This window comes from Mustela putorius, unplaced genomic scaffold (assembly GCF_011764305.1).
Source record: "Mustela putorius furo isolate JIRA1106 unplaced genomic scaffold, ASM1176430v1.1 tig00000496_pilon_pilon_pilon, whole genome shotgun sequence".
Classification (NCBI taxonomy): Eukaryota; Metazoa; Chordata; class Mammalia; order Carnivora; family Mustelidae; genus Mustela; species Mustela putorius.
This window is the reverse complement of record NW_025421401.1, coordinates 307,721-334,093: the sequence shown is the minus strand read 5'-3', so window position 1 is coordinate 334,093 and position 26,373 is coordinate 307,721. Positions and strand designations below refer to the sequence as shown.

General features: G+C 36.8%; 1 protein-coding gene across 1 annotated transcript in view; it reads left to right on the top strand.

Moving 5' to 3' along the window:
* The window catches only part of TDRD5 (tudor domain containing 5), a 90,233-nt gene that overhangs the window by 11,639 nt on the left and 52,221 nt on the right, over positions 1 to 26,373 (top strand). Inside the window, exons 5-6 of the mRNA XM_004762007.3 lie at positions 14,628 to 14,711; positions 17,065 to 17,121. Of these exons, the coding sequence (XP_004762064.1) occupies positions 14,628 to 14,711; positions 17,065 to 17,121 (141 nt within the window). The remainder of the gene's footprint in view (positions 1 to 14,627; positions 14,712 to 17,064; positions 17,122 to 26,373) is intronic.

Here is a 26,373-nt window from a genome sequence, read left to right as displayed (position 1 = left end):
CTCATTTATCCTAGCATTTAGAGCCTCCATTTTTTTCTGCATCTCACTAATAGCCTTTTTTATTTCAACTTGATTAGATTTTAGTTCTTTTATTTCTTCAGAAAGGGATTCCCTGTGTCTTCTATGCTTTATTCAAGCCCAGCTAGTATCTTTATAATTGTTATTCTGAATTCTAGGCCCAGCAGCTTATATCCATATTGATTAATTCCTTGGCAGTTAATACTGCCATTTGTTTTCTTTTCTGGGGTGCATTTTTCCATCTTGCCATTCTGTCTAGAGAAGAATAAATGAACAAGAGAATAAAATACAAATATAGCAACCATCCCCATCAAAATATATACTAAAAAATCAGAAGAGATCAGAAACCAAAAAAAAAAAAAAAAAAAAAAAAAAAAAAAAAAGAGAGAGAGAGAGAGAGAGAGAGAGAATATAATCCAACAGGTCAATTGAACAGAGCAGTGTACTCAGTCCTGGGTGTATTTTGGTCTGTTAGAAGAATCTAGATCCCAAAATTATAAGGAAAGAAATCTATATATATAGAAAGAAAGCCAAAAATAAAGAATATATATATAAATGTAAATATAAAAATGAAAATTAAAAAAGATTTAAAGAGCTCATAAAATAAGAAACTAGTTGAAAAGGAAAAAAAAAAAATTGAAACCGAAGACTAAAGAATCATAAGAGACCCCAAATCTACATACTGGTTTATCCTAGTGCTAGAGTTTTGCAGTTAGGTGTGATCACAGATGTTCCTGCTGGTCTCCTGGGGTGGGGGCTGTTGCACTGATTCTCAGGTGTCTTTGACTTCAGGCACTGCCCTTGCTAGGGGGCCAGGTTCAGTGTAGCTGCTTTGCATTGCTCTACGTGACTTTTGTTTCTGAAGGCTTTCTGCCCCACTTTGGGGATGGAAATGAAAATGGAAATGGTGATGTCCTGATCTCCAGTCCCTGGAGCTGAAAGTTTGTGCCCCCAGTCTTTAGTGCACCCTTGGGGAGAAGGGGTCAATCAGTCTTGTCTCCCTGGTTTCTGTCCATACTCTGTGTTCACCCAGACTGTGACCAAGTGTTTTTATCTCAGGCATGTGACCCTGCGTTGAGTCTCCAAACTTAACAAGCTCCTGCCATGTATACTACGACTGCTCCTCCCATGGAAGGGATGAGGTTTCGCTGTGGTTCTGCCTCTTGCTGGGCCCCTGCTTGGAGAGCCATCACCCTGTCATGCCCTCATTACGGTTTATGGCAGCATCGAACTGCAAGCCCACTCCTGGGCTCAGTGATAGCAGCTGGCTTCCCTGCTCTGATGCTTGGGAACTCTTTTGCACTCAGGCATGCCTGATCTTTCTGTGACTCCAGGGATCTTGAGACCACACCGCCCCACCTAGGATTCTGCCCATTTGGCCACCTGAGCACCTTTCAAGCAGGGACGTCCCTCACTGGAGCAGATGGCTTGAAGTTCCAATTTTGTGCTCTGCGGCTTTATCACTTTCTGGTAGCCGACTCCCTCCCTCCGGGGTTTATCTTCTGATATATCTCCAAACCTCCTACCTTGAAAAAAGTGGTCATTAATTGTAGCAATTAATTCTTTCCTTAGATCTCCAGTTGAGTTTGCAGGTGTTCAGAATGATTTGATAGCTAGCTAGCTGAATTCCAGGAACCAAATGAAATTAGGTTCCCCTCTTCCCCCACCATCTTCCTTCTCAGTCCACACAAGATGGTAGCTTAAATCGAGTTCAGAGTAAGCACATGGAAATTAAATTCACGATATAAAAGTGCCTTACCTGTATAAGTTTAAAAAAAATTAGCTTTAGTAAAAATTTACATACAATAAAATTTACCCATTTAAAATGGTACAGTTTGAGTTTTGACAGTATAGCCAGTCATGTAATCACCATCAAAATTAAGAAACTATTTCCATCATTTTTAAAAAGTTTCATTATGCTGCTTTGTAATTGACCTCTTTTCTCAGCTATAGCCACAGATATAAAAACCATTGCTTTCTATGAGTTTGACTTTTCAAGAGTTTCACCCACATGGAATTAAGTAGTGTTTGGCCTTTGTGTCTAGCTTCTTAGCATGAAGCTTTTGTTACTTTTTTTGATTGCATATCATTCCACTCTATTGATATACTTCAACTTGTTATCTCCCCCCATTAGATGATATTTGGGTTGTTTCCTTTTTGGGATATTTATATATAAAGCTACTATGAACCTTTGCATATACTTGTATGACTGTGGACTTCAGTTCTCTTGAGTAAATACCTAGCAGTAGGATTGTTGGGTCATTCAGTAAGTATGTTTCACTTCATAAGAAGTTGCCAAACTGTTTTCTAAAGTGACTCTATGATTTTACACTCCTGTGAGCTACAAAAGAGAGTTCTAGTTGCATCTTTGTTAACATTTGGTATTGTTAATTTAAAAAATATTAGTCATTTGAATGGATATGTGGTGATATTTCATTGTGGTTTTAATTGGAATTTCACTAACAATGAATAATTTTGGGCATCTTTTCATATGCACATTTCCTTTTATACATCTTCTTTAAAGTGTGTCTTCACATCCTTTGCTCATTCTTAAAAATTGAGATTTGTATTGAGTTGGAAGAATAATATATGAATGTGCGTGTACAAGTCCTTTACCAGAGACATGTTTTGCAAATGCTTTCTTCTGGTCTGTGCTTACCTCATTTCCTTAGTTCTTCTTAAGTTTATTTTCCATCTCAAGTTAATTTTTTTTTAAGATTTTATTCATTTATTTGACACAGAGAGAGAGAGAGATCACAAGTAGGCAGAGAGGCAGGCAGAGAGAGAGGGGGAAGCAGGCTCCCTGCCGAGCAGAGAGCCTGATGTGGGGCTCCATCCCAGGACCTTGAGATGATGACCTGAGCTGAAGGCAGAGGCTTAACCACTGAGCCACCCAGGCACCTCTCAAGTTAATTTTTATATAAGGTACCAATATGGATGAAAGTTTTTTTGCAATGGATAGCTAATTCCTCTAGCACTATTTTTTGTAAAATACTGTTTTCCTCACTGAACTACCTTATTACTTTGGCATCTCTATCAAATCTATTAACCTCTTGTATGTGTAGGTTTTAGGATTCTTTATTCTGTGCATTGATTTACATGTTCTTTTGCCAATACCACACTATCTTGATTATTCTAGTTTTTTAACATCTTGAAATTACATAGTTAAGTCCTACAGCTTTCTTTTTCAAATTGTTTTTGCTACTCTAGGTTCTTTGCATTTTCAGATAAACTTAGTTTGATATAAACCATTTATTAATTTCCACCAAAAATAAATATTGCCTCTTGTGATTTTCATTAGAATTACATTGGGTCTATAGGTAAGTTTGGGGAGAATTCACATCTTAACTATTGATTCATAAGCATAGTATGTTTTTCCATTTGGGTCTTTAAGTTTTCAGTACTCTTTTATAGTTTAAGTACCCAAGGCTTGCATATATTTTGTTAAGTTTTACCCTTGCATTTTTCATATTTTTGATACCATAAAGGATATTTTCAATTTATTTTCTAGTTAATTGTTGCTGGTATATAGAAAATTAATTGGACTTTTTTGTATATTGACCTTGAATTTTGTGACCTTGAATCAAGGTATCTGGTAAACTCATTTCTGTAGTTCAGATCATTATAGTAGCTTTTTTATAGAGTTGGGATTTTAAAAAAAAGATTTATGTATTAGCGAGAGAGAGAGAGAGGGAGACAGGAAGAGAGAAGGGGAGGAGGAACGGGGCACAGGAAGAGGGAGAGAGAAAGAAATCCTCAAGCAGACTCCTGACCCTGAGTGTGGAGCCTGATGTGATTGGGGGGGGGGGGGAGGTGGTTGATCCCAGGACCCTGAGCTCATGACCTGAGCCAAATCAAGAGTCAGACGCTTCACCGACTGAGCCACTGTGGTGCCCCAGAATTGAGATTCTCTGCATAGATCATTATATTTTCTGGGAGTAGACATTTTTACTTCCTTTTCAATCTATATGGCTTTTTCTTTCTTCTTAGGCTCTCTGGTATAATAATGCATAGAAGTTGTAAGAGTGGAAATTCTTGGCTTTTTCCTGATTGTGGGGGAAAAACATTAGTTTTTCATCATTAACTATGGTTTTAACTGTACCATTTTTATAAGTGCCATAAACCAGGTTGAGGAAATTCCTTTCTGTTACTAGATTCTGAGATTTTCCCCATGGATGTATGTAGAAATGTTCTCCATCTATTAAGATTGATTATAGGATGTGATATTGTGATTTATTATATAAAATTACATTTTTTCCCTCTTTTCTGGCACAGAGCTCCTAAAACCTTGCAGTTTTTAAAGAGATGAAAGCTATAAAGGTGTCTTTTATTGTTAATGACGTGACTTTTGGAAAGCACCTAAGAATGGGGGCTAGTTGCCAGTTTGAGCCAACAATGTGACTAGAGGGTTAGAACTTTTTAGTTCTACCTCCAACCTCCTGAGAGAGGAAAGGGGCTGGAAATTGAATTCATTCACTAGAGGCCGGTGAATTAATCAGTTATGGTGTTGGAACAAAGCCTCCAAAAAAATCCTAATGTGTTGGATTTGGAGAGTTTCCAGGTTAATGAAGAGTAGAGATCTGGGGGGAGAGTGACATGTCTGGTGACAGTGTGGAGCTCTGTGCTTCTTCCTACATACCTCACTGTATGTATCTCCATCTGTTTCTGAGTTATATCTTTTAAAAGAATTTTTATTGATTTAAAAAAAATTGAGATATCACTGATATTAACATGATGCTTTGGTATGTTTATAATATGAAATGATCATAGCAGGTCTACTTAACATCCATCATCACACATATTTACAAATTATTTTTTCTTATGGTGAGAACTTTTAAGATCTAGTCTCTTAGAAATTTTCAATTATACAATATAGTGTTATTAACACTGTTAACTATTATGTTACATAATCATATAATGTATATTATGTAATGTCTATTATTCTATATTATTATTACATACAGTATTAAATATAGTTGCCGTTCTGTACATTACATCCCCAGGATTTTTTTTTTTTTTAAAGATTTTATTTATTTTATTTGACAGAGAGAGAGATCACAAGTAGGCAGAGAGGCAGGCAGAGACAGAGGGGGAAGCAGGCTCCCTGCTGAGCAGAGGGCCTGATGTGGGGCTCGATCCCAGGACACCGAGATCATGGCCTGAGCCGAAGGCAGCGGCTTAATCCACTGAGCCACCCAGGCGCCCCTCCCCAGGATTTTTTTTTAAGATTAAAAAAAAATTGATTTGACAGAGGTAGGGGTAGTGGCAGAGGGAGAGGGAGAAACAGGCTTCCCACTGAGCAGAGAGCCTGACTTGATTCCAGGACCCTGGGATCATGACCTGAGCTGAAGGCAGATGCTTAGTCAGCTGAGCCACCCAGAGCACCCATCCCAGGATTTTTTATTACTGGAAATTTGTACCTCTTGACTTTCTCCACTTATTTCACCCATTCCTATACTCCTGCCCCCGAATACCATCAATGTGTTCTTATATCTATGAGCTCAAGTTTTTTTGTTTTGTTTTGTTTTTTAGATTCTACATGTAAGTGAGATCATACAGTGGTTGTCTTTCTTTGACTTATTTCCCTTAGCGTAATGCCCTCAGGGTCCATCCATATTGTCACAAATGGCAGGATTTGTTTGCTGAATAATATTCCTATGTGTATTGAAAAAGTTGGTGGCATCACAATTCTGGACTTCAAGCTCTATTACAAAGCTGTCATCATCAAGACAGCATGGTACTGGCACAAAAACAGATACATAGATCAATGGAACAGAATAGAGAGCCCAGAAATAGACCCTCAACTCTATGGTCAACTAATCTTTGACAAAGCAGGAAAGAATGTCCAATGGAAAAAAGACAGCCTCTTCAATAAATGGTGTTGGGAAAATTGGACAGCCACATGCAGAAAAATGAAATTGGACCATTTCCTTACATCACATACGAAAATAGACTCAAAATGGATGAAGGACCTCAATGTGAGAAAGGAATCCATCAAAATCCTGGAGGAGAACACAGGCAGGAACCTCTTCGACCTCAGCCGCAGCAACATCTTCCTAGGAACATCGCCAAAGGCAAGGGAAGCAAGGGCAAACATGAACTATTGGGATTTCATCAAGATCAAAAGCTTTTGCACAGCAAAGGAAACAGTTAACAAAATCAAAAGACAACTGACAGAATGGGAGAAGATATTTGCAAACGACATATCAGATAAAGGACTAGTGTCCAAAATCTATAAAGAACTTAGCAAACTCAACACCCAAAGAACAAATAATCCAATCAAGAAATGGGCAGAGGACATGAACAGACATTTCTGCAAAGAAGACATCCAGATGGCCAACAGACACATGAAAAAGTGCTCCATATCACTCGGCATCAGGGAAATACAAATCAAAACCACAATGAGATATCACCTCACACCAGTCAGAATAGCTAAAATCAACAAGTCAGGAAATGACAGATGGTGGCAAGGATGCGGAGAAAGGGGAACCCTCCTACACTGTTGGTGGGAATGCAAGCTGGTGCAACCACTCCGGAAAACAGCATGGAGGTTCCTCAAAATGTTGAAAATAGAACTGCCCTATGACCCAGCAATTGCACTACTGGGTATTTACCCTAAAGATACAAACGTAGTGATCCAAAGGGGCACGTGCACCCGAATGTTTATAGCAGCAATGTCCACAATAGCCAAACTATGGAAAGAACCTAGATGTCCATCAACAGATGAATGGATAAAGAAGATGTGGCATATATACACAATGGAATATTATGCAGCCATCAAAAGAAATGAAATCTTGCCATTTGCGACAATGTGGATGGAACTAGAGCGTATCATGCTTAGCAAAATAAGTCAAGCAGAGAAAGACAACTATCATGTGATTTCCCTGATATGAGGAAGTGGTGATGCAACATGGGGGCTTAAGTGGGTAGGAGAAGAATCAATGAAACAAGATGGGATTGGGAGGGAGACAAACCATAAGTGACTCTTAATCTCACAAAACAAACTGTGGGTTGCTGGGGGGAAGAGGGGTTGGGAGAAGGGGGGTGGGGTTATGGACATTGGGGAGGGTATGTGCTTTGGTGAGTGCTGTGAAGTGTGTAAACCTGGCGATTCACAGACCTGTACCCCTGGGGATAAAAATACATGTTTATAAAAAATAAAAAATTTAGGGGCGCTTGGGTGGCTCAGTGGGTTAAGCCGCTGCCTTCGGCTCAGGTCATGATCTCAGGGTCCTGGGATCGAGTCCCGCATCGGGCTCTCTGCTCAGCAGGGAGCCTGCTTCCTTCTCTCTCTCTCTGCCTGCCTCTCAGTGTACTTGTAATTTCTCTCTGTCAAATAAATAAATAAAATCTTTAAAAAAAATAAAAAATTTAGAATATTATAAAAAAATAATATTCCTGTGTGTGTGTGTGTATGTGTGTGTATATTGTACTCACCCTCTGACCTCATCACAAAAAACATCACACTGAGGGTTAGGGCTTCAACATGGGAATTTTAGGAAACACAGTTCAGTCAGTATAGTACTAACAAAGTAAAACTCAAAATGATTTGAGTCCAAATAAATTAACTGTGTAAAACTCAACAATGAAGGATTAGTTTGCTTTGTTTTTTCTAGTGTTTGAAGTTCTTCTATCTTCCAAATTTATTTTACTGACTAAAAATTCCAGAAAAAATATTAATGATAGTACATATTTCTTTTTCAAAGACTTTAAACTCCATAAAATGGGGTGGGGAGACTCTGCCTGTAACCATCAGAACAAGGCACTATTTAGTGCACTGTTTAGGACCTTTGCTCCTGGCATGGCCTCAATGAGAGGGTGAGAGGGAAGCACAGACACTTTTTCTCTAACTGTTTTCCTTTAAGTTTCATGCAGCTCCAAGAATTCCTCATATATGCAGTCTAGCAACCACATTTCATGGCCAGTTGAAGTTTTTGCCATGGGAGCTGTTTGAATCTTTTCCAAAGTGTGGGTTCTAATTTCTAAACTATGTACTTTAATTTGCTAGCAGGACAGACTCCATGTAATTATCAGATCCTACGTAATCCTATTTGTAAATGTACAACTTGCCATTTCTTCAGAATTACAGATTTAACAGTTTACTATGTGGTCCTACTCAGAATTCTAAAGTATATATATTAGTGTAGAAAAAGAACACGTATAACACACTTAAATTATAAATTTACAGACTTTTTTATACTATATTTTATGTTTTCCACAGTGAACATATACTGTTTTGTAGTAAGAAAATCACGTTATTAACAAGAAGAAAAATAAATTTCTCCTTTGTAAGATGATTATTTTATTTTATTTTTTTAAAAGATTTTATTTATTTATTTGACAGAGAGAGATCACAAGCAGGCAGAGAGGCAGGCAGAGAGAGAGAGAAAGAGGGAAGCAGGCTCCCTGCTGAGCAGAGAGCCCGATGTGGGACTTGATCCCAGGACCCCGAGATCATGACCTGAGCCGAAGGCAGCGGTTTAACCCACTGAGCCACCCAGGCGCCCCTGTAAGATGATTATTAGTATTTGTTCATCTTTTACCTCTAAGAACAGCCAGGCGTGGTCTTTGGTATAACACCCTTTGCCCATTGCCATGCTTTGTTTCACAAAGCAAATGGTTAGAACAATTTAAACTCTGTTTTGCAAGGTAGGAATAATCTTTTTACCACATTCTATTACATTTCCTTTATACTGGATGAGAGGAAGTTTACATGGAGAGTGACAGTGTGAGTGGATGAGCACGGATTAGCCATATTTTCTAGAAATGAAGCCTCAAATAATCTGTCTGTGTGTAGTCCCAGATCACAGCTAACCATAGTGTTCCTTTGCTCCATTGATAGGTCATTGCCTGTGATAATGTTTGGTCAAGGAGCAGGGATCTGGCATTTCTGGGTTCTCTAGCCTTCATACCATCTGGAGTGCCCCCATGCTACTCTGCTCCCATCTTCCACATTAGAAAACTTCATTGTAACATACAGTGTGAGGTTTAAAGTAGGTGAACATGGAGTTCTAAAAGAAGCTCTGGTCTTTTTTTTTTTTTTTTTTTTAAAGATTTTATTTATTTATTTGTCAGAGAGAGAGAGAGTGAGAGGGAGCACAGGCAGACAGAGTGGAAGGCAGAGGCAGAGGGAGAAGCAGGCTCCCTGCAGAGCAAGGAGCCCGATGTGGGACTCGATCCCAGGACGCTGGGATCATGACCTGAGCCGAAGGCAGCTGCTTAACCAACTGAGCCACCCAGGCGTCCCAAGAAGCTCTGGTCTTAAATGAATTAAAAATCAGGGCTGGGTGTTAGTTTGCACTGAACTTTTAATTTGCGACCAAGGAGTTGATCATTCTTATGTGAATTAGGTGGTGTGCTTGGTGTTGCATGTAAGAAAAAGATGCTTTTTGCTTTTTTATTTTCCTTGATGACCTGGCCCAGCTGTCTTTTTAAGAGTATCATGGACAAGCAAGCAACTGGGTATATTAAACAGTTACTCTCAGCAGGAGCTGTTTGTTGGGTTCATTAATGCAGTTTTGGAAGTTGTGTTCCCTGGCCAACTAAAAGGAGCTGTTCCCTATCTGTTTTCTTGTGAGTTTGGATGAAATTTTTAGTATGGCAAGGCACATTCCATACTGTCTGGTTTCTTGTCAGATGAGGTACCTAACAAGTATTTCAGCAGTCGAAGACTTTGCTTCTATGTGTGTCAGTGCCAGTTTTGTGATCTTGATCACAAGTGTATTTATGTTTTACCATATGGTCGAAGGGCTGCAGAATATTCCTCTAAGATGTCATTTCTGTTCCTTACTGCTTTTAGCTTCGTGCCTCTTCTTTCCAAAATGCTTCCACCCTCATGTTTCCAAATACCACCCAGGTGTCTGTTTTTAAAATTGTTTCTTATTACAAAGTAATAAAGATTGATTGGAGAAGATTTGAAATACAGGAAAGCACAGAAGAAAATAAAAATCACCTATATTTTTATCACTCAGAAAAGTTAACTTTTTCTTTGAAAATTTTTATTTAAATTCCAGTGAACATGCAGTAGTATATTAGTTTCGGGGGGTACAGTGTAGTGGTTCGGCACTTTGTATGTCACCTGGAGCTTGTCACAAGTGCACGCCTTCATCTCTATCACCCGTTTTTCCCATCCTACCATTCCTTCCCCTCTGGTGACCATCAGTTTGTTCTCTACAGTTAAGTCTGTTTCTTGGTTTTTCTCTCTTTTCCCCCCACTTTGCTCATTGGTTTTGTTTCTTAAATTGCACAAAGGACTAAAATCATATATTTGTCTTTCTGACGGACTGATTTTGAAAGGCATACATGCACCCCAGTGTTTATAGCAGATTAGCTACAATAGCCAAACTATGGAAACAGCATCGATCAACTGATAATGGATAAAGAAGATATGGATAAAGAAGATATGGTGTATATATACACAATGTAATATTGCTCAACTGTAGAAAAGAAGTAAATCTTGCCATTTGCAATGACATAGATGGAGCTAAAGAGTATTATGCTAAGCGGCGCTCTCTTTCTTTCTTTTTCTTTTTAAATAAAATTAGAATCATTCTGGCCCAGGTTTGTGACCTTTTTTTTTTTTTTTTAAGTCCTAACTGTAAGTTGTGAACATCCCACATTAAGTATTTTTATTGGTAGTAGGATGCACGGTAATTTAACTTGTAACCTTGATTTGGCATTAAGCCTGTTGCTAGTGTTTGTTATTAAAAATAGTCTTGTGATGAAAATCATTACTTCACAGGATAAGTTTCTGGAGCAACAATCACTGCATCAAAAAAAATTGTGTTTTTAGGAACGCCTGGGTGGCTCAGTGGGTTAAGCCTCTGCCTTCGGCTCAGGTCATGATCTCAGGGTCCTGGGATCAAGTCCCACATCGAGCTCTCTGCTTGGCGGGGAGCCTGCTTCCTCCTCTTTCTCTCTGCTTGCCTCTTTGCCTACTTATGATCTCTGTCTGTCAAATAAATAAATAAAATCTTAAAAAAATGTATTTTTATGTGGTTAGGTTGTCCTTCATAAAGTTGTTTTAGTTAACACTTAGATAAGGTGTGTGTATGGAGAGTGCTTCTTTTTTTGTACCTTTGCTAGTACCCAGCATAGATGACCTCTCCCTCCCCACCAACCCAGGCTATTAGATCTCCCATTGCTTTCCTAATGCTTTTAAGGATATTACCCTTTCATGACACTCTGTGAGTCTTTTCATGATATTTATCATAATTACAATTATATATTTATGATTATTTCATGTTTGTCTCCCCATACTAGACCACCAGGTTCCAGAATGGCAGTGACCATTTCTAATTTATTTACCCTGTATATCCACTGTGGAGCACATAGTATGTGTCCAGAACATTTTTGTTGAATGAATAAGTGGGCATTATTATAAAAATAATTTTCCACTTTGATAGGCAAGTAACTATATCTGACTAGTGTCTCTTTATTAGAGGTTAAGCTTCATGCTTTTATTGCTTAATGTTACTATTTATCAATTGCCTATTTATGTTTTTTGTCCATTTTTTTGAGGAGTACCATTTTCTGACTCAAAGTTCTTCTGTCTCTTCTCTAATCCTAGAGACTCCTATTTGAATATGGTATTTTTTCTCCTGTCACTTTCCATCTTTATTTATGCCTCTGTAATATAATTTTTGTTTGATTGATTTATTATCCATTCTTTGTGTTTGCTAGGTAGGCATCTGAGACTGAATATTATTGAAATCAGTGTTGCCTCAGATTATTTCCTTGTGTCAATCACTGATTACCTTCCTTTCTCACTGCCCTTAGCCCTATAACTTCTACCCTCCAAGTATAGATATCCCCAAGATTAGCTGCACTTTAAGAAATCTTCCCTTTCCCATTCAGCTTAAAGTCATCTTAATTTAGTGATCTAGCTTGAGGCAAAAACCATTTTTTTTTTCTTCTTGAGAAGCATTCTGTTCCTAGCTAAGAACCTATCATTTTGACATCTTAAGCCCAGGCCTGGTGACTGTTTTCTTTAAAGGGCCACATGGTAAATATTTGAGGCTTGAGGTCCATATGGTCTCTTTTGTAAACACTCAACTCTGCCCTTGTAGTGTGACACACAGTCATGTAGGTAATGTGTAAATGAGTGAGTGTGGCATGTTCCAGTAAGATTTTATTTATGAATACTGAAATTTGAGTGTCATATAATTTTCATGTATCACAATATATTCATTTTATGTTTTTCCCCCTACTACTTAAAAATATTGAGACTATTCCAAGCTTATGGGCAGTACAAACACAGATGGCAAAGGCCAGGTTTGGCCCCTGGGCTGTCCTTTCCTGACCCTGTCCCAAGCCATGCTCCAGAGAGAAAAATCACATTTGTAATTTTCATCCTGTCATTACCTCTCAGTTTCCTGAACTTTTGGAATTTGTTAAAAAACAGCAAAAGCCTACATCTGTGTTCCAGGGTCCTTTAGCTTTCCTCCTAAAACTTGCAGTCTTAGAGCCTGTTCCCCTGGGCCTCCTATTATTCATCCCTATCGAATTAGCAGTTCCCTTGCCTGTACTGGAATCTTTCCTAATTTCTACAGATTCTGCGTTCCACCTTATAATGTCCCCTCGTCTTAGCGACCCGGTGAAGACTCCCTTCCAGAGAGTTGCAGTGGGTTCCTTGTTGGTTGTCCACCTCTCTTATATCATTTTCTGCTGACGCATTAAAATTCTGATTATGTCTCTCCCTTGCTGAAAATCTCAAGGTTGTTTTTTTTTTTTTTTTTTTTTTTTTTAATATAACCAAGTAAAGGTCCTTTGTTTGGAGGTATTCTGTAGTCCTTCCTTCTCTGTTCTTCATTATTATCTCCCACTACTTCCTTAGTGCCTTCAGGCGAGTTATTTTTTCCCCCTTTTCTCCTGTGCTCATTAAGTTCCTTATGGCTTCCTTGCCATCTCTACCACCCTTCAAGGCCCTTCAGAAAGGAGGCTTTCCTTGTATTTATAACCTAATGTGATAATAGATCCCTCTGCATTTCTCTCCCTCTTCAGTGATGCTCTGAGACGGCCTTAGTTTATAGCAGTTTATGCTTTTATCTCCTTTCCCTACTTAATTTTAAGTGGCTTGAGAGGAATGACACTGATGTGTCCCTTTTTTTTGGTCCCTTGCAACACCTAGCACAGTAATAATATAAGAAGTTGTTATACTGACTCTTCTCATGGAGGGAGCATGTTGGGATGTGAGGAATCCGTTCCCTTTAGATTTTCTTAGCTGTTCCCTGGGAGAGCTTTGGCGAGTTCTCTGATGGCAGATACAGAAGAATCATGAAGAACACGAGCCCAGGGCTGAGGCTTTTTGTGAAAGCTAGTGATATAATCCTAAGAATCTAGTCTCCCCCCCATCCCCTTTTCCTGTTAATCTTACAAGATACTGAAACTGTCTTCATTTTCCAGATGAAGAAACTGACACCTGAGAGGTTATACAGTTTGTAAGTAATGACAGGCCAAGTGACAAGAAGAAAGATGAAAAAATAGAAAGTTTAGAAGGAAAAAATATTAATAATGATTCTATGTGGTAGGATTTTAGCGTAGTGTGTGTTTTTCATTATACCTTTGTGTCTTTTCTAGCATCTATTTTTCCTACTTACTTTAAATATGTATATTTAAACATACATGCTTTAAATATACATGTTTAAACATTACTATCTTTAAACATACATTATGACTCTTCTGCTTTAAATCATCCCATCTCAGATGTTGTGGTTTTACTGGGAGAAATGTGAATCCATGGTCTTTGATTCACTTAGGTCTCCCCTGCCATGGCTGTTTACCGGGTGGGAATGTCTTCATAAGCGCCATGCTTCCCTGACTGTGACTGCCTGTGTTTCTGGCTTATTTTTCCAGATAGTCCTGTATATCATCTTCTACCTTATTGGGACCTCTATACCTTTGGTTTGTCTCAACAAACATCCTTAGATCCCTGTTGTCTTAGCTCATGCCTCTCCTGTCTTTATTCCCTGCGTATCGCATTTGGAAAGTCCTCCATCACTTCCTCACCTTATTTTTCTGCTTTCTCAACTCCCTGAACTGTCTCCCCTTTCCCTCCAACTCTAAGGACTGGGCCTTGCTGCAGAACTCAGAATACTGAAGCCATCCACCTTCTGACCCACGTTCTGTATCCCGCCTGGTTCTTTCTTCTTTCCTGTTAGAACAGAAGAGCTTTTCCTCCCTGCCCTGGCGCACATTCTTTCCTGCCTCCCAGGACCTTCTGCCATTCAGTCCTTTCCTTGCATTTGGCATTCACTAGGCATGTGTTTAACAAACACCGAACTTTTATAAACAGAAAAAAATTAGCAAAAATCCTTTCTGGGTAAGAGTAGGAGATTGAGTAGGAGTTTGAAAAATGGAACACTCTAGAATCTGATTGTTTCAGAGAATGTTAATTACCCTGGAAACTTGCAGAGTGTTTAGTTTTATAGATTTCATCTACTCTAAATATATATTTTATATGGTATGAAATGTAACAATGCCTCTTAAGAATTTACCCATTTGATTGAAAGACATTTCCTGTGGTAGGTGTTTCCTTTTACATATTGTTCAGATTTATCTTTGATCTTTTTCTTTTTGGATTATAACTTGAGTTTTTTTTTTTTTCATAGCTGGAGAACACATTCAAATCAGTTATTGCACAGATTGGACCTGGTGGGACTATTAATCCAGAACTAAAACATAAGATACAATTTGTAAGTATTTTCTGTTTCTGGGAAATGAATAGGAATAATCAATTACACATTTAGATCTCATTTGTGGTTAAATTTTCTTTGCCTGTGAGTATTTTATACTTAATATCTGATCATTTTAAATGTATTGCAAATGGAATGGCTATTCCTTTAAGATCAGAAAAAAATTACTCCTAATAATTTTTAATGTTCTCGAAATTATTTAGCAAATGGAATTCTTCCATGCTGTCTTCTTTTTTTCTTCCTCTTACCCCCATAAATCATTGTTAGCAAACAGTTCAAGGTATTTCCAGTATCAGTTTCATATATATGGATGTCAAATATTCTAAACATTACATGGCATTCCACTCAGCCAGTGTACTATCTTTCATTTATGAGATCTGGGGTTGATTATGTTGCGGTTTCTAGCTTTGGCTATTAAAAAAATGTTACAGTTAATGTCCTTGAACATGTGTCTGGAAGCAGACTTGTCAAAGGCATTGAATAATTTAGTTTTGGTCATTAATACTTAATCGCCCTCTAAAAGATCTGAACAGATTTGTATTCCCATTGATGGTGAAATGTTACTATCCAATAATGTTTAATTTATACCTCTTGATTTTTATATTGAGCATCTTTTCATATGCTTAGTAGCCATTTGTATTTATTTATTTTTTAAGATTTTATTTATTTACTTGAGAGAGAGCACAAGAAGGGAGAGGGTGAGAGGGAGAAGCAGACTCCCTGCTGAGCAGGGAGTCCCCTGCAGGACTCAGTCCTGGGACTCCAGGATCATGACCTGAGCAGAAGGCAGTCGCTTAACCAACTGAGCCACCCAGGCACCCCTCCATTTATATTTCTTATGTGAATTACCTGTTCATGTCTTTGGCCTAATTTGTTGTTTTTCCTTTTTAATTTGTGAAAGCTCTTTGGCTGTTAATGTATCAGGCTAAAGGTTATGTACACTTAAAAGTTGGTGGAAGCTATTCTTACCTGAATGATCAGAGTGCCTTTACGACTCTTACTCCCTTATATTATTCCATTTCAGTTGTCGTGGTTTTATTGGGTGAAATGCAAAAACCCTATTTTTTCATTCAAACCCTACTTTTTTGTTTGGACATTTGGCCATGTACCCAATGATTATTTATTTAAGGATATTCAATATGATTTTTTTTACAGTGACAAAAAATTAAAGAAAAGTTAAACATTCATTGGTAAAGGATTGGTTAGATTAATTACCCAAACTACACAGTATTATGAGGCTTATAAGAAAGTTTTTGTATATTTTAGTTAATTTACATGGCAGTATCTTCTTGACATATTAAAACAGATTTTATAGAATAGCATGTTTAGTATTGTCCTTTCATGTAAAATCATGTATAATGTGTGTGTCTACATGAAGAGGTTCTTAAAGGATGATTTATGAAAAGCAGCAACAACTATCTCTGGTCATAGGATTTTGGAACCATTTTTATATTTTTCTGAAGCTTGATTTAGACTTTCTAATGAAACGTAATATTTGGAAAAATCTGGATGACACAAAGCTTTTTATACTTTGAGATAGAGTAATTTAGGAATTTTTCCTAAAAAATAGTTGGACAAGTGTGCAATATGCAAATATGAAAATAATTATAATTGTGACAATAAAACACAGGACACAGCCATAAATAGAGGATCAAGTAAGTAAATTTAGGTATATCAAATAATCTTAAAACTCTATAGCTAGTAAACATGTTGATCCATATTTACTGACATGTAGAGTTGCTTATGGTATGATAATAAAAAAACTTGTTATAGAAATGATTTTATTTTATATTAAAGACCAATATTTTTATGTGCATACGGGCAACAAAAACTATGATAACTTTTTCTTTGCTTAACTGAATTTTTCAAAGATTTCTATAGTATTCATTTTCTTTTCTACCATTTAAAATGTTTGAGAGGTGCCTGGCTGACTCACTCGGTAGAGCATGTGACTCTCGATCTCGGGGTTGTGAGTTTGAGCCCCACACTAGGTGTTATGATTACTTAAATATAAAATATTTAAAATAAAATGCTTGAAATTATGCTGTAGAATATTTACTTTATGTAAGCTAAAGCTAACTATGTTTTCTAAAGAATTGTAGGAATTTCTGGAGAGCTATGGCATTGCAGTACTGTGCAAGAATGATTTCTCAACTCTGGAAATGTTGGAAGCCTTTTTTTTGTTATTGTTTTTTAAAAACTGATTTTAAAAGTATTGTGACTTTTAATTCATTCACTCACTAATCTTATTTTTTTCTTTGTTATTATTTAAGTTTATAGTGTTTTTATTTTGATATTTTGTTAGCCAGAATCCTAATAATGTCTATTTATATTGTATTGTATTTTCTATTAGGTAGTATCCAAGTTTCCGGAGGGTTTGCTTATTTCTAAACTGCTCAGAGAGTTTGAGGTGAGTATTTTATTTTTCATCAACCATGTTTATTTTTTTATTTCTTAGGTTTCTTTGATGTGTAGAAATTTTGTGTCTACTCCTTGGCTCCTCCAGGTCTATGTGGTAATTCAACATTTTGTTTTGCATTTTGCTATCATTTTCTTTACTAAAAGAGTTAAGAATATGGTACTTTATAAGTACCTCATTATACATAGGCTATCTTTACCATTTATGTTATGATAATAGAATAAAAGTTGATTTTTAAGGTCTGGCAATGCCAGGTGTCAGTGGGGATTTGGAAAAACAGAATATGTCATCCATTTCTTGTGAGACAAAACCCCTTTGGAGTTTTGACAGTATCAGAGTTGAAGATAAGCACCCCCAATGGTCCAGCATTTCCACTTCTACATACATACTATAGAGAAACTCTTACGTGTGTGCGCGTGGAGACCTGCATAAGGCATGTGCATCTGGCAGCAGAGACAAAAACTGGAAACAGATTAAATGACTGTCAATAGGAGAATGGATAAATAGAGACTGACATTTATGTGATGGAATAATACATTGTAGATAAAATAAACTAGGTTTATTCTGCAACATGGATCATCATCTGTTTAGTGAAAAAATCAAGTTGCAGAATGGTAATTTAGACCCTGTCACATAGCCAGTTTAAAAAAATGGTAAGATCTGGATACATACTAGCTCTATGCTGGGCTCTGTTCTGAATGCTTTTCATATTGTAGTTCATTTAATTTTTCACAACAGACAGAAGCACAAGAAGTAACTTGCCTAAGGGGCAGGTAGTAACAGATGGAGTCAGGATTTGAATCCCAGGTTTTGAATCCTGAATCTTAACTTCTGTGCCATGGAAACAGATATAAACAGGTTTTGTGAGATACTACAGCATAATGGTTAAATACATTAGCTTCTATGTGCTGGTTTATAAATGATATCTAAAGTCAGGATAACTAACTTAGAGAGTTTTGCAAAGTTTCAATGGCTTAAAAATGAAATACTTAGAACAGTGCCTGCCACATAGTAATTGTTCAATAAATATTAACTCTTAGAAGAAAGAAAAGATTGAAAAGATAGGCATCATCCCTTGGAAATGATGGAGAAGACTTAAGTTCCCATTGTTTTAAAAATTGGAATCTTTTTGTGCCACAAAATTTTAGACTTAAAACAAAGGGTCTTGGTGACGAACCAGCAAATTAACTTACCTTATAAGGAAATTCCAGAATAAAGTCTGTAAGAGAATATGACTTATCACAAAATTTATGGGTAAAATCAGTCTCCTATGCCAGAGTCACAACTGAAAGTGAAGAGTTTTATACCACAGTCAAATGTAGCTTGTAATAACAGTTCAAGGTGTTAAGCTTGCAAGTCAGCAATCTTGGAGAAGTTAAAACCTTTTAATGTTATAGCGAAGCTCTTTGCTTTTCTTAGTAAACAGGCAGAAATTCAGCTTCATGATTAGAAGTATACAGTAAGTACATATTTATTTTAACTTTTGTTCTAACTTATAAAAACATTTGCTTAACCCTTTATTTATCCAGTGTGATAAAAAAGCTACCTGTTTGATTTGCCCTCTTGAACTACCTGTTTGGTAGTCTGTGTTTAAAATGGCTTGTTCAGTTGTTAATTGAAGGGAAAATATTGTAGTGGCAGCATAGTTTTTGGCTTTTCCTGAGGCTCCACATAAAGACAGAGAAACTAGAAAGCAAAACTAAAAGTCCACTGATAATATCTACAACAAAATTGGGTAATATATTTTCTAAGAACAGTTTTGTGGAGAGTAATTACCAGCAGCTACAAGGTCTTCTTGTTACCAGTGTCTGTGACAGGAGAAAATAGAAGGATATAAGGGAGCCGATTTCTGATGGATCTGGGAATAAAAAATTACAGAGTAACTGTAAGATAATTCACTAGACAGTATAGCAAGCCATTTTAAAAATGGCAGCTGAAACTGGATAATACTTTACTATATCTAATAGCAGAGAGTGTTTCATGGTAAGGCTTGAATCAGGCTGGAGCATTGTAGCCTCTGTGTATTCTTGAAATGGACCGGCCAGAGTTCCCTTCCAGATAGGACCAGAAATGAGAGAAAAATTGAGCAGGATAGGGACCATAGAAAAAGAAGGTCCAGATGTAAGGCTTAAAAGAAAAGAGCCAGGATATTTCAAAAACAGATATATATATATATATATATATAGAGAGAGAGAGAGAGAGAGAGAGAGAGATTGATTTTTTAATTTGAGTGTCGTTGACCATATTATACTTGTTTGAAGTGTACTTCATGGCAACTCAACAAGTTCAAATATGATGCTATTCTCACTACTATTGTAGCTGCCATCTGTCACCATACAGCACAACACTATTACACCATTGACTATATTCCTTATGCTATGCCTTTATTCCTGTGACTTACTCATTCCATAACTGGAACCTGCATCTCGCACTCCCTTTGACCAGTTTCCCATCTTCCCCATCCACTGCCTTCTGGCAACCATCAGTTCTCTGTGTTTACAGGTCTGATTCTTCTTCTTCTTCTTTTTTTTTTTTTTTTTTAATATTCCAACTATGAGTGAAGTCGTGTGGTATGTCTTTCTCAGTCTGACTTATTTCACTTAGCATTGTACCCTCTAGGCCCATCCATGTTGTTGCAGATGACAAGATCCTCTCCTTTTCTATGGCTGTGTAATACTCCTGTGTGTACACCACATCTTCCTTATCCATTCATCTATTGATGGACTCTTGGGTTGGTTCCATTATTTTGGGTATTGTAAATAATATTGCAAGAAACATAGGGGTACATAGATTAAATTAATGTTTTCATTTTCTTTGGGTAAATCCCTAATAGTAAAATTATTGGATCATATGGTATTTTTATTTTTAATTTTTTGAGGAACTTTTGTGGCTCTACTAAGGTACTATATTTCTTAACAGTATATGAGAATAGTAGAAGGAGGTCTGAAGCAGAAAAGCAGTCCAGAATGTTATACAAATTAGGAAAATGAATTTCACCTAAAATATGCAACAGAAGAGGATCAGAACCAAACATCTTTACTATGTTTAGAAAAAAAGAGAATAAGGAGAAGAGTAATTTATCTATAGATAGTGAAAGCATGTCAGAAATGCATGCCCTTAATACAGATCAAAACTGAAGCCTACTTTTTCAAAAAGATATATTAAGATACATAAGATACATTAAGAAGTATTGTTATTTCATGAACAATATAAATCTGAAGTATATGAATTTGAAAATAAGGTGATAATAGACTGGGCAGAATTAGAAAGAAAAGAAAAAAATCATTTCCAAAATGAAGACTAAACTGCAAAGATGATAAGAGCAAAAAATACGACAGATAATGCCCTCAGGAAAAAAGAAAACAGGTAAGTATGAGGAACATTTTGAAAATTCAGAGGAAATGAAGGAGGCTCTGGGGATTGAGGCATAAAAAGTCTCTGTAATGTTTTTGAAATCTAGTGAGAAACTCAGGCATGCAAATAAATTAAGATGATATGTATGAGTAGCTTATATTGGAATAATCTTGAAGATAAGTATTATAAATTCTGGACAAAGTTTTAAAAAACCACTGTCTGAAGGTACTAAATCAATATCTAAAAGTAGGCAGAGGCGCACCTGGGTGGCTCAGTGGGTTAAAGCCTCTGCCTTCGGCTCAGGTCGTGATCTCAGGGTCCTGGGATTGAGCCCTACATCAGGCTCTCTGCTCGGCAGGGAGCCTGCCTCCCCCTTTCTCTCTGCCTGTCTCTCTGCCTACTTGTGATCTCTGTCTGTCAAATAAATAAATAAAATCTGTAAGAAAAATATAAAGTAAAAGTAGGCAGAAACTGGACAGGATTCACCATCTGGAAGAGGGAATGACACCTTTTTTATTTGTCTAGATTTTGGCCTGATGGCAGGCCTCATCCAGTGTTTGGAATTTTGGATTTGGACAAAAACCAGAAATATATACTGGCTTGAAGAACCAGAGGACAGTATTTAGAGCTGTGTAAGCAGCTGAAAAATGAAGGGAGAAATTTTAGGATAGAGAGAGCTACAGAGGAGGAACAACAAATTCTGCACATAAATTCTGCCCAAATCTCTGGTTGATAGTTGAACTATGCATGGTTGCAGCAGGGTCAAAGTAGTCTAGTAAGTCTAAAAGAATTAACTATATTTCAGCTGTTGACCATCACAGAGAGGCAGAATTTAAGTTCGGCCAAATTCATGGCCTGCTTTAACAAAGCAAAAAGCAGTTGGCTTAAAAGGAATATGAACAATTCCAGAGTCTTTTTGGTATATCATTCATCATGTCCAGGATACAAACCAATTTACTAAATCAGAAACAAAATATAATTAAGAAACAAAATATGATCCTTAGTGAAGAGAAAAAGTAATCAATGGAAATATTGGTGATGCAGATGTTGAAGTTAGAAAAAGGGTTTTAAAGAGCTTTTATAGTCCTGTTAAGGGATGTAAAGAAATATGTGTTCATACTGGATGAACAGGTAACATGTCTTACTGGAGAAAAACTATAAAAAAAAAGATTTTCTAAAAGTTAAAAAAAAAATTCACTGAAGTATCTTAACAAATTGGAAGTGGCAGAAGAAAGCACTGGTGAACTTCAAGACAGATCAATAGAAATGGTTCAGTCTGAAGAATAGAGAAAATAAATGGAAAGATTAAAAAAAGCAGTCTGGGGGCGCCTGGGTGTGGCTCAGGGGGTTAAGGCCTCTGCCTTTGGCTCAGGTCATGATCCCAGGGTCCTGGGATCGAGCCCCGCATCGGGCTCCCTGCTCAGCGGGGACCCTGCTTCCTCCTCTCTCTCTGTGATCTCTGTCTGTCAAATAAATAAATAGATAAATAAAATCTTTTAAAAAAAAGCAGAGTCTGAGAGACTGGTGGGACAATATCAGGTAGTCTAACATAGATATAATTGGTGATGAGTGAAAGAAAGGAGAGAAAATAGGAAAATATTTGAAAAAATAATGGCTGAAAATATTCCAAATTTTTGTGAAAGAAGTTTACAGATTTAAGAAGCCCAGATAACTTTACACAGTGAATATAAAGAAAACTTCACACAGGCACATCATAGTCAAACTGCAGAAAACCAGAGATAATTAGAAAATTCTGAAAGCACCCAGAGAAAAATGATTTTCAGAGAAAATCCTGAAAGCAGTGAAATGTATACAGAGGAATAATGACACAAATGATGGCTGACTTCTCATTAGAAACAATAAAGACTAAAAGCAAGTGGAGGGACATCTTTAAAGTGCTCATGGAAAAATAATGTTAGGCCAAAATTTTATACCTATTGATAGTAGTGTTCAAGAATGAAGGTAAAATAAAGACATTTTCAAATTATCAAAAATTGCAAATTAATAGTAAGCAGCCGTGCACTATAAGAAATTCTAAAGAACATTCTTCAGGCTGAACAAATGATGCTAGATTGCACTTAAATCCACAGGGAGAATTGAAGAGCATGGGAAATGGTAAGTGGTCTTTTATATATAAGACTCTTCTTTCATCACTTAAATATATGACTGCTTTAAGCAAAAATTATAACATTGTGTAACTGGGTTTATAGCATGTAGATGATGTGGATGTAATGCACATGAAAACCAGAGCATAATTGGAGTACATTGAGCTATGAGGTTCTTTATATTTTATGTGAGGTAGTACAGTGATATCGAAAATTAAGGGTGTAAAAAATAGCCATAAAAATGCAGAGTTGCAGCTATAAAAACAGTAGATAAATTAAAATGGAATTATACAGAGATACTCAGTGAACCCAAAGGAAGATGGGTTTATTGTTCAGCTGTCTTGCTTGAAAGACAACAATGGAACAAAGTTTGAGAGGAACGGAATACAGATGGAATCAGAAGAAATTAAATAGAAAAATGTTGGGGCATCTGGGTGGCTTAGTCAGTTATGCATCTAACTCTTGATTTTAGCTCAGGTCTTGATCTCAGGGCTGTAAGTTTGAGCCCCATATTGGGCTCTACAGTGGGCATGGAGCTTACTTTAAAAAAATAACAAAATAGTAACTATAAATCCAATTATATTAATTTCATAAATGTAAGTGGGTGAAACATTAGAATTAATGAAATTGTGAGAGGATGTAAAGATGCAACTAGCTAACATTAACAAGAAACACAGTGTAAATATAAAGACAGAGACTAAAAGTAAAAGATGGAGAAGACATACATGAAATAAGCAAAAAAGAACTGAATTGATTTTAAAAATTGAGATAAAGCAGAGTTCAAGGCAATATGTATTATCAGAGGGCCATTATATAAGGATAGAGGATCGATTCTTTTTTGTTTTGTTTTGTTTTGTTTTTTTGAATTTATTTAATTTTTTTTTTTATAAACATATAATGTATTTTTATCCCCAGGGGTACAGGTCTGTGAATCGCCAGGTTTACACACTTCACAGTACTTACCATAGCATATACCCTCCCCAATGTCCATAATCCTACCCTCTCCCTTCCCCACTCCCCCCAGCAACCCTCAGTTTGTTTTGTGAGATTAAGAGTCACTTACGGTTTGTCTCCCTCCCGATCCCGTCTTGTTTCATTTTTTTCCTTCCCTACCCCCCAAACCTCCCATGTTGCATTTCCACTTCCTCATATCAGGGAGATCGTATGATATTTGTCTTTCTCTGATTGACTTATTTCACTAAGCATAATACCCTCTAGTTCCATCCACGTTGTCGCAAATGGCAAGATTTCATTTATTTTGATGGCTGTATAGTATTCCATTATGTATATATACCACATCTTCTTTATACATTCATCTGTTGGTGGACATCTAGGTTCTTTCCATAGTTTGGTTATTGAAGACATTGCTGCTATAAACATTCGGGTACACGTGCCCCTTCGGATCACTACGTTTGTATCTTTAGGGTAAATACCCAGTAGTGCAATTACTGGGTCATAGTGTAGCTCTGTTTTCAACTTTCTGAGGAACCTCCATGCTGTTTTCCGGAGTGGTTGCACCAGCTTGCATTCCCACCAACAGTGTAGGAGGGTTCCCCTTTCTCCGCATCCTCGCCAGCATCTGTCATTTCCTGACTTGTTAATTTTAGCCATTCTGACTGGTGTGAGGAGATATGTCATTGTGGTTTTGATTTGTATTTCCCTGATGCCGAGTGATATGGAGCACTTTTTCATGTGCCTGTTGGCCACCTGGATGTCTTCTTTGCATAAATGTCTGTTCATGTCCTCTGCCCATTTCTTGATTGGATTATTTGTTCTTTGGGTGTTGAGTTTGCTAAGTTCTTTATAGATTTTGGACACTAGCCCTTTATCTAATATGTCGTTTGCAAATATCTTCTCTCATTCTGTCAGTTGTCTTTTGGTTTTGTTAACTGTTTCCTTTGCTGTGCAAAAGCTTTTGATCTGATGAAATCCCAATAGTTCATTTTTGCTCTTGCTTCCCTTGCCTTTGGCGATGTTCCTAGGAAGAAGTTGTTGCGGCTCAGGTCGAAGAGGTTGCTGCCTGTGTTCTCCTCCAGGATTTTTTTTTTTTTTTTTTTTTTTTTTTTTTTTTTTTTTTTTTTTTTTTTTTTTTTTTTTTTTTTTTTTTTTTAAAGATTTTATTTATTTATTTGCGGAGAAATCACAAGTCAGAGTCGGCAAGAGGAGAGAGGCCTGCTGTTGCGGGACTCGATCCCAGGACCCTGAGATCATTGAGCCGAAGGCAGCGGAACCCACTGAGCCACCCAGGCGCCCCTCTCTCCTTTCTGGACTTTGAGGTCCTTCATCCATTTTGAGTCTATTTTAGTGTGTGGTGTAAGGAAATGGTCCAATTTCATTTTTCTGCATGTGGCTGTCCAGTTTTCCCAACACCATTTATTGAAGAGGCTGTCTTTTTTTCCATTGGACATTCTTTCCTGCTTTGTCAAAGATTAGTTGACCATAGAGTTGAGGGTCTATTTCTGGGCTCTCTATTCCGTTCCATTGATCTATATGTCTGTTTTTGTGCCAGTACCATACTGTCTTGATGATGACAGCTTTGTAATAGAGCTTGAAGTCCGGAATTGTGATGCTACCAACTTTGGCTTTTTTTTTTTTTCAATATTCCTTTGGCTATTCAGGTCTTTTCTGGTTCCATATAAATTTTAGGATTATTTGTTCCATTTCTTTGGAAAAAAATGGGGAGATTTTGATAGGGATTGCATTAAATGTGTAGATTGCTTTAGGTAGCATAGACATTTTCACAATATTTGTTCTTCCAATCCAGGAGCATGGAACATTTTTACATTTCTTTGTGTCTTCCTCAATTTCTTTCATGAGTACTTTATAGTTTTCTGAGTATAGATTCTTATCCCTTTGGTTAGGTTTATTCCTAGGTATCTTATAGTTTGAGGATCAATTCTTTAGGAAGACACAACATTTAAATGTGTATTTACCTAATATTTTAAAATAAATGATCCAAAAATTGACAAAATAATGAATTCCACAAATACATTTTCTTTTTCAAGCAATTGATAGAATAGTAAAAAAATGTATAAGGATGTAGAAAATCTGAGCCACCCTCTTTACCATCTTGGTCCACTTTTTAGAACAAGAGACTCAACAGTGCAGAATATACTCTCAATTCAAGTGCATATGAGACATTTGCCAAGATAGAACATTAGTTGGCTATAGAATTAAGTTCTAACAAATTTCAAAATACCGAAATCTTAGAGTATGCTTTCTGATTATGAAGGGATTAAATTATAAGTCAAACAACAGATTATTTAAGAATTTAACCTTTCAAATAATTTGAAAATTAAACACCATTTTTCTAAACCATTATTAGAGAAATTAGAAAATATTTCCAACTGAATGATAATGAAAATACAGCATATCAAAATCTGTGAGATGTAGCCAAAGCAGCCCTCACAGGAGAATTGATAGTTCTGAAATGTCTAAATTAGAAAAGAAGAAAACGATAAAATCATCATTGACCTAGGGGTCTACCTTAAGCAGGCTAGAAAAAGAGGGGCAAAGTAAACTCAGAACAGGTAGGAGGAACAAAGTGATGAAGCTAAGGATAGAAACCAATAAATTTGCACTTAAAATTAAGCCAAATGTTGATTCTTTGGAAGTTCACCAAAATTGGTGAACCACTGGAAACTTAAAAAGAAAAAAATGACACATTACAGTATCATGAAAGAGAGAGACTTTGTCATTATAGATCCTATAGATATAAAATGACAAGGGAATATTATAAACAACTGTGCGAGTCATTTGATAGCTTAGAAGAAATGAACAAATC